At 35.4% G+C, this 15,642-nt stretch overlaps 1 protein-coding gene across 4 annotated transcripts in view; it reads right to left on the bottom strand.

The window, feature by feature from the left end:
- Nucleotides 1-15,642, bottom strand: part of CPNE8 (copine 8) — a 224,172-nt gene that overhangs the window by 152,956 nt on the left and 55,574 nt on the right. For 3 of the 4 annotated variants that reach the window (XM_035027916.1, XM_035027913.1, XM_035027914.1), the window contains exon 4: nt 6,694-6,797. In XM_035027916.1, the coding sequence (XP_034883807.1) occupies nt 6,694-6,797 (104 nt within the window). Of the gene's footprint in view, nt 1-6,693; nt 6,798-7,973; nt 9,016-15,642 lie in introns of those variants that run through there. The other variant, XM_035027915.1, reaches the window with a different exon arrangement.

Raw genomic sequence — 15,642 nt, 5'->3', positions numbered from 1 at the left:
AGAAAGAAAGAAAGAAAGAAAGAAAGAAAGAAAGAAAGAAAGAAAGAGGGAAAGAGGGAAAGAAAGAAATGAAAAAGAAAACCTGCTCAGGTTAAAGGTTTTATGTGAGATTTTCTCATGGTACATGGTAAATAAAAAGGAATTAATAAAAGTGATATCAAAAATACTACATGAACTAAGAATATACTTGTTGCTTTTCTTGATAATCAGGTATCCCTTTCTCTGGCCCTAATTGCTTGAATTTTTCAGAGATGCTATACAATTGAAATAAAGCTCTTTGAATCAAATAGCTGAAATTAACCAAATGCATTCAAAAGATAAAATGATACATAATTCAACTTTGCAATATGCTTTCACATTTTTTTTAAAGATTTTATTTATTTATTTGTGAGAGAGAATGAGATAGAGAGAGAGAGCATGAGAGGGGGGAGGGTCAGAGGGAGAAGCAGACTCCATGCTGAGCAGGGAGCTCGATGCAGGACTCGATCCTGGGACTCCAGGATCATGACCTGAGCCGAAGGCAGTCGCTTAACCAACTGAGCCACCCAGGCGCCCATGCTTTCACATTTTGAACATTACATAATTTCTGTGAAAATTACTATAATTTTTAGAAAAGAGAAAGCTGAAGAAGTTAAAACATATCAATTACCTACGCTAATTTTTGTCACTTTATTTCTTCTTGTCACACAGATGAAATGATGTAACATGCTCCCATTCCTATCAAACATAACGATTTCCTAGACAGTCTTACTTTTGTTTATTTAGATAGATTAAATATATTCTATCATATTATTATATTCAATGTGCAACAGAATACTTTAAACATATACTTTCATCAGTATTAAATAACTAAGGCAAAAATAAAGATATCCCAGTTTAGACTTCCTAAAATTTTAGAAATTTAGGTTTTGTAGCATTTAATTACAAACTATTTTAGGCAAAACCTGATCCTTTGAACATATTACACTTTCTGGGCCTTGGTTTTCTCATTTACAAAAATGGATTAATTTCACTTCAGAAATTTGTTGGGTGGGTTAAAGTTATATATGCATATGATTCTATTACAAACTCTGAATAAGAGTAGTAGTATTACTAACAAAAATAACCTCTTTTTGTCTGTGCCTACAAAACTTATATACTAATTCTCAAACTCCATGAGCTTCTGTAACTATTTCATTTAGTTTATAAGTGGAAGAGATTTGTAACGAACATATTAAACCATTTTATCATTCCTTCCTTCTGAATTTCTGCCAGTGAATGTATTGGTTCTGTTTTCCTTTTTTTTTTTTTTTAATTCCCTGAAACACATACAAGTTAAACAATATTACTGATTTATCATCAAATACTAGGGAAGTATAGGATGTTCTAGCAATGCCCTAACTTCCTCCTACTTTTAAGTCTTCCCTTGTTCATGCTAAGTATATCTAGTAAGCTTACAAACATGACATAAGTATCAGGTGCCTCCTTAACCTAATATATTCTCATTTGGACTCACTTTACCTAATATATTCTCATTTGGACTCACTGGTTTGTCAAAGTGATTGTTGAAAAGCTACCTGTTTAAACAGGCATAATATTTGAAGACTAACCAGCACTGAGTTCAGTGGAATTACATTTCTTGCACTGGACACTTTTTAAAACCCACTAGCTTCCACAGCCTCATCTTCAGTAGAGATGAGAATGTGATCACTAGCCTCTGTGTACAGGTAAATCATTCTTTATCTTCTTTTCCTCTCCAAAATGATTAGCCCAGCTCTTAATTTTTGCTCCTTGATCTATTGATTAACAAACATTTGATTGTTGTCCTCCTTTTGAAAGCACCCTTCTTTCCATTCCACTTGTGAAATTCTGTAATAGCCACAGTTATGACATAGATGATAAAGGATGAGTAGGACATAGGCTTAAGAAACTAGGGCCAAGTAGGGACAGTGGTGATATAGTCACCCGGAAGCAGCTGCTTGTGATGGTGACAGGGGCCTTTGGGCAGACAGCAACCAAAATAAAATAGAAATGATTCTGAAAATCAGAGCTAAAACACGGGCAACAAGTTCAGAGAACAATGCCTATAGGACCTTGGCTTTACAGGCAAATTCTACCAAACTTTAAAGAAGAATGAATACCTATACTTCTTAAACTATTCCAAAAAATAGAAGGGGAAGGAAAACCTCCAAATTCAGTCTATGAGGCCAACATTACCCTGATATCAAAACCAGATAAACACCACATCAGAAAAGAGAACTACAGGCCAAAAATTCCTGATGAACATAGATACAAAAATTCTCAACAAAATACTAGCAAACTGAATTCAACAATACATTAAAAAAATCATTCACCCTGATCAATTGGGATTTATTCCTGGGCTGCAAGGGTGGTTTGATATTCACAAATCCATCAATGTGAAACATCACATCAATAAAAGAAAGGATAAGAACCACATAATCATCTCAATAGACGCAGAAAAAGCATTTGACGAAGTACAACATCCATTCATGATAAAAACCTTCAACAAAGTAGATTTGAAGGGAATATACCTCAACATGGTAAAGGCCATATATGAAAAAACCCACAGCTAACATCATCCTTAATGGGGAAAAACTGAGAGCTCTTCCCCTAAGGTCAGGAACAACACAAGGATGTCCACTCTTACCACTATTATTCAGCATAGCACTGGACGCCCTAGCCACAACAATCAGAGAAAAAGAAGATATAAAGCATCCAGATTGGTAAGGAAGAAGTAAAACTTTCACTCTTTGCAGATGACAGGATACTATATATAGAAAACCCAAAAGGCTCCACCAAAAAACTGCTAGAACTGATAAACGAATTCAGTAAAGTCACAGGATACAAAATCAATGTGCAGAAATCTTGCATTTCTACACATCAATAATGAAGCAGCCAAAAAAAGAAATTAGGAAAACAATCCCATTTATAATTGCACCCAGAATAATAAGATACCTACGAATAAACCTAACCAAAGAGGTGAAAGACCTGTACTCTGAAAACTGTAAAACAGTGATGAAAGAAATTGAAGATGACACAAAGAAATACAAAGATATTCCATACTCATGGACTGGAAGAGCAAATATTGTTAAAATGTCTATAGTACCCAAAGCAATCTACATATTTAATGCAATCCTTATTAGAATACAGCACTTTTCACAAATTAGAACAAAGAATCCTAAAATTTTTATGGAACCACAAAAGACCCCAAAGAGCCAAAGCAATCTTAAAAAGGAAAAGTAAAGCTGGAGGCATCACAGTTCTGGGCTTCAAGTTATATTACAAAGCTGTAGTAATCAAAACAGTACGGAACTGGCACAAAAACAGACACATAAATCAATGTAACAGAATAGAAAACCCAGAAATAAACCCATAATTATATGGCCAATTAATCTTTGACAAAGCAGGAAAGAATATGCAATAGAAAAAAGTCAGTCTCTTCAACAAATGGTTGGGAAAACTGGACAGCCACATGCAAAATAATGAAACTGGATGGCTTTCTTACACCATACACAAAAATAAATTCAAAATGAATTAAAGACCTAAGTGTGAGACCTGAAACCCTAAAGAACTAGAAGAGAACATAGGCAGTAACTTCTTTGACATCGGACTTTGACATAGCAACTTCTTTCTAGATATCTCCTGAGGCAAGGGAAACAAAAGCAAAAATAAACTATTGGGACTATATCAAAATAAAAAGCTTCTGCACAGTAAAGGAACCAATCAACGAAACTAAAAGGCAACCTATAAAATAGGAGAACGTATTTGCAAATGACATATCCAATAAAGGGTTAATATGCAAAGTAAGTAAAGAACTTATAAAACTCAACACCCGCCCCCCAGTGATCCAATTAAAAATGGGCACAAGACATGAAGCGATATTCATCCAAAGAAGACATCCTGATGGCCAACAGACACATGAAAAGATATTGTTTGTTATCACTTACCATCAGGGAAATGTAAATCAAAACTACAACGAGGTATCACCTCACTTCTGTCAGCATGACTAAAATCAATAATACAAGAAGCAACAGGTGTTGACAAGGTTGTGAAGAAAATGGAACCCTCATGCATTGTTGGTGGGAATGCAAACTGGTGCAGCCACTGGAGAAAACAGTATGGAGGTTCCTCAAAAAGTTAAAAATAGAACTACCTTATGATCTAGCAATCCCACTACTGGGTATTTACCCAAGAATACAAAAACACTGATTCAAAGGGATACATGCACCCCTGTGTTTATAGCAGCATTATTTACAATAGCTAAATTATGGAAGCACCGAAGTGTCCATCGACTGATGAATGGATAAGAAGATATATATATATTATTTGTGTGTATAATATATATAATGTTATATTATTCAGCCATAAAAAAGAATGAAATCTTGCCATTTGCAATAACATGGATGGAGCTAGAGAGTATAATGCTAAGTGAAATAAGCCAGTCAGAGAAAGACAAATACCATATGATTTCACTTATATGTGGGATTTAAGAAACAATACAATGAGCTAAGGGAAAAAAATAAGAGACAGAGGGAGACAAATCAAAAAATAGACTCTTAATTATAGAGAACAACTGATGGTTACCAGAGGGGAGGTGCGTGGGAGGATGGGTTAAATAGATAATGGGGTTTAAGGAGTGCACTAGTTGTAATGAGCACAGGGTGATGTATGGAAGTATTGAATTACTATACTGTACACCTGAAACTAATATAACACTGTATGTTAACTAACAGGAATTAAAATAAAACTTAAAAAGCGTATGGGATCTCTAAGTTGGTCTCAAAGATTAGAATCAGGGATGAGTACTCTTGTCCACATCTTTGCATCCTAAAATTTGACTCTGAATTATTTATACTCTGAAAATTTAAAAAATTGTAAGAAATTTACATACCAGGACATTTCCTGTAGGATTACAGGTAATAGTAAAAGTAGAACAATCCAAAATGTCCATCAGTAGATGTCTGGCTACATAAATTGTGTTTTCTCAAGCAATGAAAATTATGCAGCATTAAAATAAATGAAACATCTATATAATATAGTGGCATAAAAAGATATCTGAAAAATTCAAGTAATAGGAAAATATTTGTGATTTTCTAAATATTGAGACTCCCATATGTTTGTGTATCTTTAAAAAAAAAAAGATCTGCAAGTATATACATCAAGTCATTTACATTTTTGGTTGTTTGTGGGTTGAGATTTTTTTTTTGGTATTGAACTAACAGGAAATTTTCACTTTTAAATGCCTATATTATTTAAAGTTTATTAATAAATATTTACTACTTTTAAATGAGAGAAAACAATGCAAATGAACAAACAATGCAAATGAACAAACAATACAAATGGCCGGTTTTAGGATAAAGTTGAGTCTAAAAGCAGAGGGAAAAAATTAAGCAGGTATCATGCTGGTGTGAGAGAGAAGAATTCTTAAAAACGGCTGCTATGAAGGCCTGAACAATGGGAGAACCATATTCAACATGATTTATATGTGGCTTTTAAATAACAACACTATGTGCGATCTCCATGATAAACATGGTCAGGAAATCATTATATTCCACTTTAGGATTTTTTTCTCAGAAGTATCATTTTTATTATTTGAACAGGGGTTTCAAGGACATAAAAAGCAAATGGGTCATAATAAATTTTGCTTGATAAATATAATGAATACTTAGAACTGCTATAACTCTTGAAGGAAAGGGCCTGGTATAAGAGTCTCCTTTTTTAAACAGAAGGGTATTTTACTGCACACATTTTAGAAGAAAACGAGAAAGGCTGTTCATGGTAAATAACTTTCTTTTTACATTAGGAAGCAATCTAGGACTTTTTCAAATAAGATATTGATAGCTTTTATCAAAAAATATTTATAAATTGTGACAGCCTGGTACATTTTATTGTTTCCAGCTATTTAAAGACATTTCTATTTTTAAAGACTTGCAATGTTCATAAACTCTCTTTTAATCTAAGTACATACTATATGTTATACTTTTCCCTCTCAATAGATTTCCTTTGAACAATATCCAAATACTTCAACAACCATCAGAGTTTATATCTGTGAAACAAAAACTCAGTAATGAATAATATCTTACAAACAAACTGACTCCAGATTCTCTGCAGACAAGTTGAATTTAACGATAATATTTTGATATGCCTAATTCAGCATCAAAATCACAAGAGTATTAAAAATATCAAAAATTCTGGTTCCAGCATCCTGGGTCTTGGAAATATGAGGCCACGAAGAGATAAAAGGAAGCAATAGTGGTGATTAACATAATAAAAAAAAAAAAAAAGGAAGCAATAGTCAGGCAGAGATCCATATAGTATACAAAGAAGCAGCTGAAAAGAAACTTCAAGATCTGAGGGATACCAGCCATGGAGTAAATGAGATCACCTTGGAGCATATGCGGAACTTGTAAAGAAACCACTGAAGCCGAAGATGGTTTGAAAGGATGTCCATATATACCACCCAGCATTTTGGCATAGTTAAATTGCTTACTAATTTTTTCAATAAACATAGAGCCAAAAACCTATAAAATACAAAGTGGTGCTAGGAATAGTGCTCAGGCCACACTCTAAGTAGAATTAATCTGGTTTCCTGCCAATATAATCTAGTATTTGTGCAACCACACCCAGCTATATGTTACAAAATTTGCCTTTAAAAGTCAATTTTTTAACAATGCAAGTTATACCAGAACTCACAAGTCAAAACGAAGGTTCTCCCTTTCTTCAAAAAAGTAGTCCAGGATAAATTTTCGTACAAAATCAGGATTTAAAGTATTATCAATCACTTCAGTCCTTCCAAACTGTAGAGAAAAAGAGAGAGAGAGAGGTTAAAATCAAGCCTTGCACGGTTACCTATTACAGTACAGTACCTAGTATTAATATAGTTCCTTGAAAACATAAGCTATAAATTTCCAAATGACTGGATAAAGTAAAGTCCTGCAGAAAATTTTCTGGAGACAAAATCACTCCCTCTTAGTCACTCAGGGATATCTGAAAATAAGCACTGAGTTCATTCAAATTATTAACAGCAGCTTCTGAAAATTCATATAACAAGCTGTAACACTTTCTCCCCTCTTTTCCCCCCTTGAAAGCCAAATCCCATTCTAGTCAAAAGAAGTTATTTCTCCCTTAAATTTTAATGTATCACAAATATTTTTCCTAACCTAGTGTATAACCAGGCCATGCAACATATATTCTTATAACTAGAGGGGTCCAAGTATTCATAATCACTAAGTCCTCTACACAAAACAGTTTATTAGCCATGTTTTGGGGAGAACTTTCTTATAATCTATTACTTCAGTCATTTGGGTTTTCTTTTGTTTTGTTTTGCTTTGCTTTAATTCTTATGGTATTTAGACACCCTAAAACAGGACCTATAATACTGTTTTTAAGCTAGTGAGTTGCACTTTTGCTTAAAAAAAAAAAAGTTTCTCCATCTTAGGAGAAGTGGAAACCAAGAAACAAAACTTTCTAGTCAGGAAGGCCACCAGGTTCTGCTTCCAAAGTCAGAGCAGAAATATAAATAAATTTTACAACTCTTTATTTTTGTATTCAGCTTACATTCTTCCCCTCCTACTCCCATGGAATTCTAATAAGGTAGTTTTAACCTTTGGTTCTGAACAGCATTATGCATGCCATCTTATCAGAGAACGAACTTTTATTAAAGCTCACAGAAATATTATTTTTTAATAGGAATAAGAAAACTGTGCTAATCCACTAAAAAGTGAAGGTCATGCTTACATAAATTTTGATAATAAAACTACTGTACAAAATACTGATGACAAAGGATTTACTACGGCTATTGCTAACTAATTATCCAAAAAAGAACTAGTTTGCAGAGGCTTATGTATCTGACAATGTTTTATATCATGGACCAATATCATACAGACAAACCACAACTTAGGTCATTAATTCAACATTTCCAAACTAGTGAACATTTACTTTAAATAATAATAGTAATTACAGCCACAACTTACCGAGTACTTACTTTGTTTCAAGTACTTTTCACACATTACTTTAAATCTTTGCCATAACCATGAAAGGTAGGTATTATTAGTCCCACTTTAAAGATGAGAAATCTTTAAAAATAAATAAATAAAGAGAAAACTGAGGCAGAGGATTCACTTTGGCTACATAATCTACATTCTTTCTAGGACTCTCCTTTATATCATGTGAGGCCTTGAGACGATCCAACAATGAGCCTATCCATGGTTTCTAAATTTTAAAAAGTGGGATTGTACCAAATAACCATGTGCTGGCAGTGCCCATGCACCCCAAAAGAGCAGTGCAGAGGTCAAGAAGCTTAAGTCTGAACCAGACACAGCCTGGGCCCTCCCAGCCTTTCCACTCTGCCTGGAAGCTCCCCAGGCCACAGCAGACAGCACCAAACCAGCAAATGCACAACACTCTTGAATAGAAATTCAGCCAGGATCCATATTCCCTGGCACCCAAATCCCTCTTGTGGCCTTGAACCCAAACTCACAAGCAGAGGAAAGAAGACAAAGTGAAATTTCCCAGTGTGAGCCCCACTGAGTTGCAAGCCAACAATTTTCCAGGGCCTATGAGCCATTAAAACATCCACAAGCCTGTTTGCTAGGGGCGGCTGGCTTGTCAGCAATATGGGTAGCTGCGTATACTCCACTATCTCAAGTGAAGATTAATAGGCAGCCATTAAAATTTTAGCTAGTCATCTACATACTATGAACACTTACTACAATATGCCTTCCCACACATAGTCCTGATGCCTTCGACCATATCACCAGTAACCTTCACATTGCAAAATCCGGCAGTCACTCTTCGGCCCTTCTCACACTAGACTGCTCAGCAGCATGGGGCATGGCTGTCCTCTCTTTCCTTTCTGAAGAAGTCTTTTCTTACCTTTGACACCACACTCCTGTTTCTCTTCCCTTCCTAGATTCTCAGGCATGCAATCTCTCATTGTCAGAGCACAGTTCTAGGCCATCTTCATCTGTCAATCTTTACTCTTCTGTTAGATTATTTTATCTGTTCCTCTGACTTTAAATCCTATCCACATGATGGTAATGTCCAAATGCAAGCATCATCCCAGACTCACTTCTGAGTCTGGGCTGATGCACACAACTGCCTTCTTGGCTTATACATGTGGTTGTCTAACAGGCTCCTCAGAATTATTATCGAACTTTAAATACTTTACCACAACCAGGACCCCAATCCCAGTGTTACCAAGTCTACGCCTTGTCAATAAACAACACCATCGGGCGCCTGGGTGGCTCAGTTGGTTAAGCGACTGCCTTCGGCTCAGGTCATGATCCCAGAGTCCTGGGATCGAGTCCCGCATCGGGCTCCCTGCTCAGCGGGGAGTCTGCTTCTCCCTCTGCCCCTCCCCCCTCTCATGCTCTCTCTATCTCATTCTCTCTCTCAAATAAATAAATAAATAAAAATCTTTACAAAAAAAAATAAAAAATAAACAACACCATCATCCTCTCGGTTCCTTCGGCCATAAATGGGAGTCATCCTTCTGAACTCCTTCTTTTTAACCACCAACTCCTATTCATCACCACTTCATAAACTGGCAATTCCAACCTCAAACACATCTTCCAGCTGTCTCCTTCTCTCTGGATCTCCTGTCCACAGCTTACTTCAAGCTTTTCAGCTTTCTCATGGACCACCTCAGGGCCCTCCTAATTCACATCTTTGTGTCCTCTTGTTCTCCCTCCAATTCTTCCTCTGTATGACATCCAGAATAATCTTTTGAAAAGTGTAAATACAGTCATGCAATTTCACCTCCCAAAAGGTCTCTAATGGCTTCACATAATACCTCAAATAAAACCTCTTTTCTTTTGTCTGCAGGACTGGCTCCTTTCTACCTCTGGGATTTCATCATGGGCAAGTATCTCCTCTTTCTCTTCACCACAGCCAGCTGGCCTTCTTTTAGATCCCTTTACTCACCAAATCCTTTCCATCCCATGGCCTATGCACCTATGTGAGTAACCCCACTCTTGCTTGGCTGATTTTTCTCATCTTTTAAGCCTCTATTTAAATGTCAGCATTCTAGAAGACATGAACAGACATTTGTCCAAAGAAGACATCCAAATGGCCAACAGACACATGAAAAAGTGCTCAACATCACTCGGCATCAGGGAAATCCAAATCAAAACCTCAATGAGATCCCACCTCACACCAGTCAGAATGGCTAAAATTAACAAGTCAGGAAACGACGGATGTTGGCGGGGATGCAGAGAAAGGGGAACCTCCTACACTATTGGTGGGAATGCAAGCTGGTGCAACCACTCTGGAAAACAGTATGGAGGTTCCTCAAAAAGTTGAAAATAGAGCTACCCTACGACCCAGCAATTGCACTACTGAGTATTTACCCCAAAGATACAAATGTAGGGACCCAAAGGGGTATGTGCACCCTGATGTTTATAGCAGCAATGTCCACAATAGCCAAACTATGGAAAGAGCCAAGATGTCCATCAACAGATGAATGGATAAAGAAGATGTGGTATATATATACAATGGAATATTATGCAGCCATCAAAAGGAATGAGATTTTGCCATTTGCAACGATGTGGTTGGAACTGGAGGGTATTATGTTGAGTGAAATAAGTCAAACAGAGAAAGACATGTATCATATGACCTCACTGATATGAGGAATTCTTAATCTCAGGAAACAAACTGAGGTTGCTGGAGTGGGAGGGATGGGGTGGCTGGGTGATGGACACTGGGGAGGGTATGTGCTATGGTGAGTGCTGTGAATTGAGCAAGACTGTTGAATCACAGATCTGTACCTCTGAAACAAATAATGCAATATATGTTAAGAAAAAAAAAAAGAAGATAGCAGGAGGGGAAGAATGAAGGGGGGGAAATCGGAGGGGGAGACGAACCATGAGAGACGATGGACTCTGAAAAAACAAACTGAGGGTTCTAGAGGGGATGGGGTGGAGGGATGGGTAAGCCTGGTGATGGGTATTAAAGAGGGCACGTACTGAATGGAGCACTGGGTGTTATACGCAAACAATGAATCATGGAACACTACATCAAAAACTAATGATGTAATGGATGGTGATTAACTAACAATAAAAAAATTAAAAAAAAAATAAAATAAATGTCAGCATTCTGGCTCTAAATACTCGTGCTAATGTTGGCCCGCATCCCTAAAATTATTCTCCTTCATAGCACCTGTTTTTTCTTTCATAAAACTTATATTTTGTAATTATACTTTCATTTGTTTTATATTTCCCTCACTAGACAGTATGCTCCATGAAGGCACAAGACATACATACCTGTTTGATTTATACCTGTACAAAATTGAATAAATGATTAACTAAAGGATATCTATATTGTTCAAAGAAAAAAGAATCAAAGATCATATACAGTATAATACCAATTTTGATGAAAATATATGTTTATATATAGAGAGATAAAAATAGAGGAAGGTATACCAGAGTGTACAAATTATCTTCTACTTTTTTTTATTATGTATTTCTGGGTTTTGCTAATTTCTTGCAATGAGTATGTTTTACTTTTAAAATCAGAAACAAGGGCACCTGGGTGGCTCAGTTGGTTGGGTGTCTCCTCTTGGTTTTGGCTAGGGTCATGGTCTCAGGACCATGGGATGAGGCCCCACACAAGGCTCATTGCAGAGTCTGCTTGAGATTCTCTCTCTCCCCCCACTCTCCCTCCCCCTCTGTCCCTCCCTCCTGCTTGTGCACACTGTCTCTCTCTTTCTCTCTTAAATAAATAAAATCTTGGGCGCCTGGGTGGCTCAGTTGGTTAAGCGACTGCCTTCGGCTCACGTCATGATCCTGGAGTCCCTGGATAGAGTCCCGCATCGGGCTCCCTGCTCGGCGGGGAGTCTGCTTCTCCTTCTGACCCTCCCCCCTCTCATGTGCTTGCTCTCTCTCATTCTCTCTCTCTCAAATAAATAAATAAAATCTTTAAAAAATAAATAAATAAATAAATAAAATCTTTAAAAAAATTAAAAATATAAAACGTTAAGCAGTGTTACTGTTTTTTAATTCATTCTGTTATGAAAAATGAAAACTGGTAATAATAAGAAATCACAGATACATTATCTAGTTTAGCTCATGGGAAATATGTTGGTTCTTTCCCAGAGGCTGGAATATATTAGCTATCAACCAAATGATTAATCTTTTTGACTTGAAATGAAATTTGTCTCAGCTAATGTGTTACACTACCAAATAAGAAATTTCTAATTCCTTAGAAAATGAACAGTTGCATATAATTCTATGTAGATCAGAGGGGATTAAAATTTTAAGGAAAGTCAATTATTAATACCATTTATCAATGGTATATACCCAGAAACAGCTACATCTGAAAGAACTGCAACTTGTATCCTACAAAGTCTTCTTCTGAGTATCAACTATCCTGAATTGTCAGAAGTACCTACAAAGCTGATTACAGTAATCTCTGGCACAATGAACATATCCAAATATGTGGACAGTCAAGCTCTTTTACATAATTATACAGTATTAAGTTTCATCATCCCATAATGAGAAAAATGTGAGGAAAATGTTCTTTTACTCAACAAGTGTGAAAGTTTCAGTCATTTGAAAAAAGCATGTAAACTGTTAATTTTATTGGAACATAAAACACTGTTTCTTGTAAAGCTTTAAAAAAAATAAACAATTCACAATCAAGTCTGAGAGTTTTCTTTTGTTTTATGCTTGAGCTAATCAGATACATATCTACTTTTCTAGTTCAGGAACAAATCCTGCAGAAAACGATAGAATGGAAATATTCCTGATTTCTAAATCAACTAATTGTTATACTGCTTCAGAGGAGTTCAGAGGAGCAGTAATAGAAGAACATTCATTTATTTATGGCACCAGGCAGATGAACTCTGTTTTGATAAAAATGTTCAGAAAGTTTTAATATATTGTGATGGCCCAGAACAGCCACCCAGGTCATATTCATGTGTCAACTGAAGTGAAAGTGATGAAGAAAAATGTCATCTGGACAAGTGCACATTTGTAATTTGGTTATTATATAAGAATTATATCTTAGTGCTGGTGATATACAGAGCATGGTCTCCAGAAAGTAGCCAGGAAGACTAGATAAACTGAGTATTACAAAGAGATTATTAAGATAAATTCAATAAAAAAGCTCAGTTTAGGACTATACATATCCAACTTGCATAAAGAATACAAAGCACAAGCACACACCCACACACATAACCCCATTTGTACACATTTCCTCTTGAAAATTAAACACTTGGATTACCAGAAAATCCATGGACCTCCTCCTCTGAGGGAAAGAGATACAGTTTTGTCATGTAACTCATTATCCAATAATTTTTTTTTCTTTTTTTACGTATCAAAGATTTGAAATTCACTTAATTATAAAAAGACAAGTGGAAAATCTGAAAGCTTTATCCAGGTCTTAAATTATTATGGATCACTGAGATGTCATTATACATGTAGATGTGAATGTAAATTCACACACAGAAAGAAAAAGGGTATTTCACATACGTGACTTTTATTCACTTTTTAGGATCTCCTGTTTTTATGAATGAACATAAATCATTAACCAACAAAAAAAGGACACCTTGATCACATCCCTATAATAGTCACACATAAAATGCAGAAAGGATTGGGATGCCTGGGTGGCTCAGTCGGTTAAGCAACTGCCTTCGGCTCAGGTCATGATCCCAGGGTCCTGAGATGGAGCCGTACATGCGGCTCCCTGCTCAGTGGGAGCTCCCTCTGCCTGCCGCTCCCCCTGTTTGTGCTCACTCGCTCTCTCTCTGACAAATAAATAAATTTTTAAAAATCTTTAAAAAGTAATTTAAAAATTTAAAAGAAAAGAAAATACTGAAAATACTAAACTCCACCAATTTTTAAAATTATAGTGCTTTAAAACCTTGGTTAAAACATTATAATATAATATCATACTCTAAAAAATAACAATATTTTAAGTATTACTATTAATTCTGTGATTAATGACATGTTTTACCATGTGAAGGAAAAAAATGGACTCAATTTATCAGGGAGGTCCTTAATGGGGAATATGGGTTAATTTTTATCATGTATCAGCTAGGTTTTCATTTATGTGACAAAAATATTTTTTAAATGAACTGAGTAGATTATTATTTTAATCTACTTTATTATTTTAAATTAAATTGTTTTATTTAGGTTATTATCTAAATTCAATTGAAAATAAACTTAGAAATGTATTCACATCAACCCTGAAGTCTCTGAATACTTAAAAGCAGTTCTAGCCACAGATGCACAATAATGTTGTTGATGCACATTCATTAGAAAGTGGGCAATTATTAATTTCATATACTCAAAACTAACTTTTGATCATTATCTTTAAAATCCTCCAAAGGAATAATTCCCAGATTTTTTTTAAGAATTATTACATTCTATTACTGCCTTTCGTAAGATTTTGCAACATACTTTGTCCCCTTCCTAAAATCATTCTATACAATAGACCTTTAGGCATAGGTTTAACACTGAGATTCTTAAATTCTCAATGTTTGTTTTTGTGAGGTTTATTCACTTTTTTTTTTTTTCAGAACTTGGCAGGAAAACAGAAACATTGCAAAGCTAAGTCTGGGAATTATTTTCATTCAAAAATGATCAGAACAAACTTGCTTCTGTCAATGACAGATCAGGTTGTTTCAGACCAACTTTTGCCCTGAGAACAACTAGAAAAATCTGACAAAACATAAAATAATCTTTTTGGAGGCACCAGAGAGCTAACAAAAAGTTATACATGTGAAACCAAAAACCTGGAGAAAAGAGAAGCCAAAAGGGGCGCTGTATTTGAAAAAGGTGATGGTTACTAACGAGGGCACATATGGCATGGAGCACTGAGTGTTATAGGAAAACAATGAATCATGAATCACTATATCAAAAACTAATGATGTATTGTATGGTGACTAATGTAACGTAATAAAATTAAATTAAATTTAAAAAAGAAAATATAATGTAAAAGCAAAAATGGCTTATCAGATTGCATATTCAATATGAAAATTTTGTTTAAAATATTTTTTTCAATGTTTAAAATAACTACATTGTGGTAGGCAAAAAAAAAAAAAAGAAAAAGAAAAAGAAAAAGAAGCAAACCAAACTGATTTCCACAGTCTCATCAAACTGGGGGAGACAACGGAGTTTTTAAAAATCATCAAAGGGGCTATATTCATGTTCACTCTATATTTCTTTCCACTTGTCAGTATGTTTAAGTTTTTTTAATTGAGGGATTAAAAAAATAAGGTAACAAAAATTTTGAGTTGGGACCCTAAGAGGCTACCCCGGATGAATCAGAAAAGCAATCCTCAAGAAGAATGAAGCTCAGCTCAGAGGGAGTCAAATCTTTAACTGACTTAAGATAAACGTTTCCCAGCCTAGTTATCTCCCCAGAAGCAAAAGTAAACCCACTCTGGAGAAATATAAAATCATCCAAAGCCTCAAGGATATCGCTAAATTTTCTTATACAATATTCAGCAATAATTAACAGGCATGAAGACTTCTGCCTCCAGTTCCAAAGCAGTCACTTGTAACAGACCAACATTCCAGTGGAGAACCAGAAAAGGTAGTGGATAAAACACAAAACTTTATTGTCTGATACTATTGTAGAGATGCAAAGGCACCCAAGAGCTGAAAGCCCCAATGCTAGAGAGAAGGGAAGTTAATTAAT

Source organism: Mirounga leonina, unplaced genomic scaffold (genome assembly GCF_011800145.1).
Source record: "Mirounga leonina isolate KUSES-001 unplaced genomic scaffold, KU_Mleo_1.0 Mir_201, whole genome shotgun sequence".
In the NCBI taxonomy this organism is placed as follows: Eukaryota; Metazoa; Chordata; class Mammalia; order Carnivora; family Phocidae; genus Mirounga; species Mirounga leonina.
The sequence above is the reverse complement of the archived record's forward strand: the minus strand, read 5'-3'. Positions and strand labels throughout refer to the sequence as shown.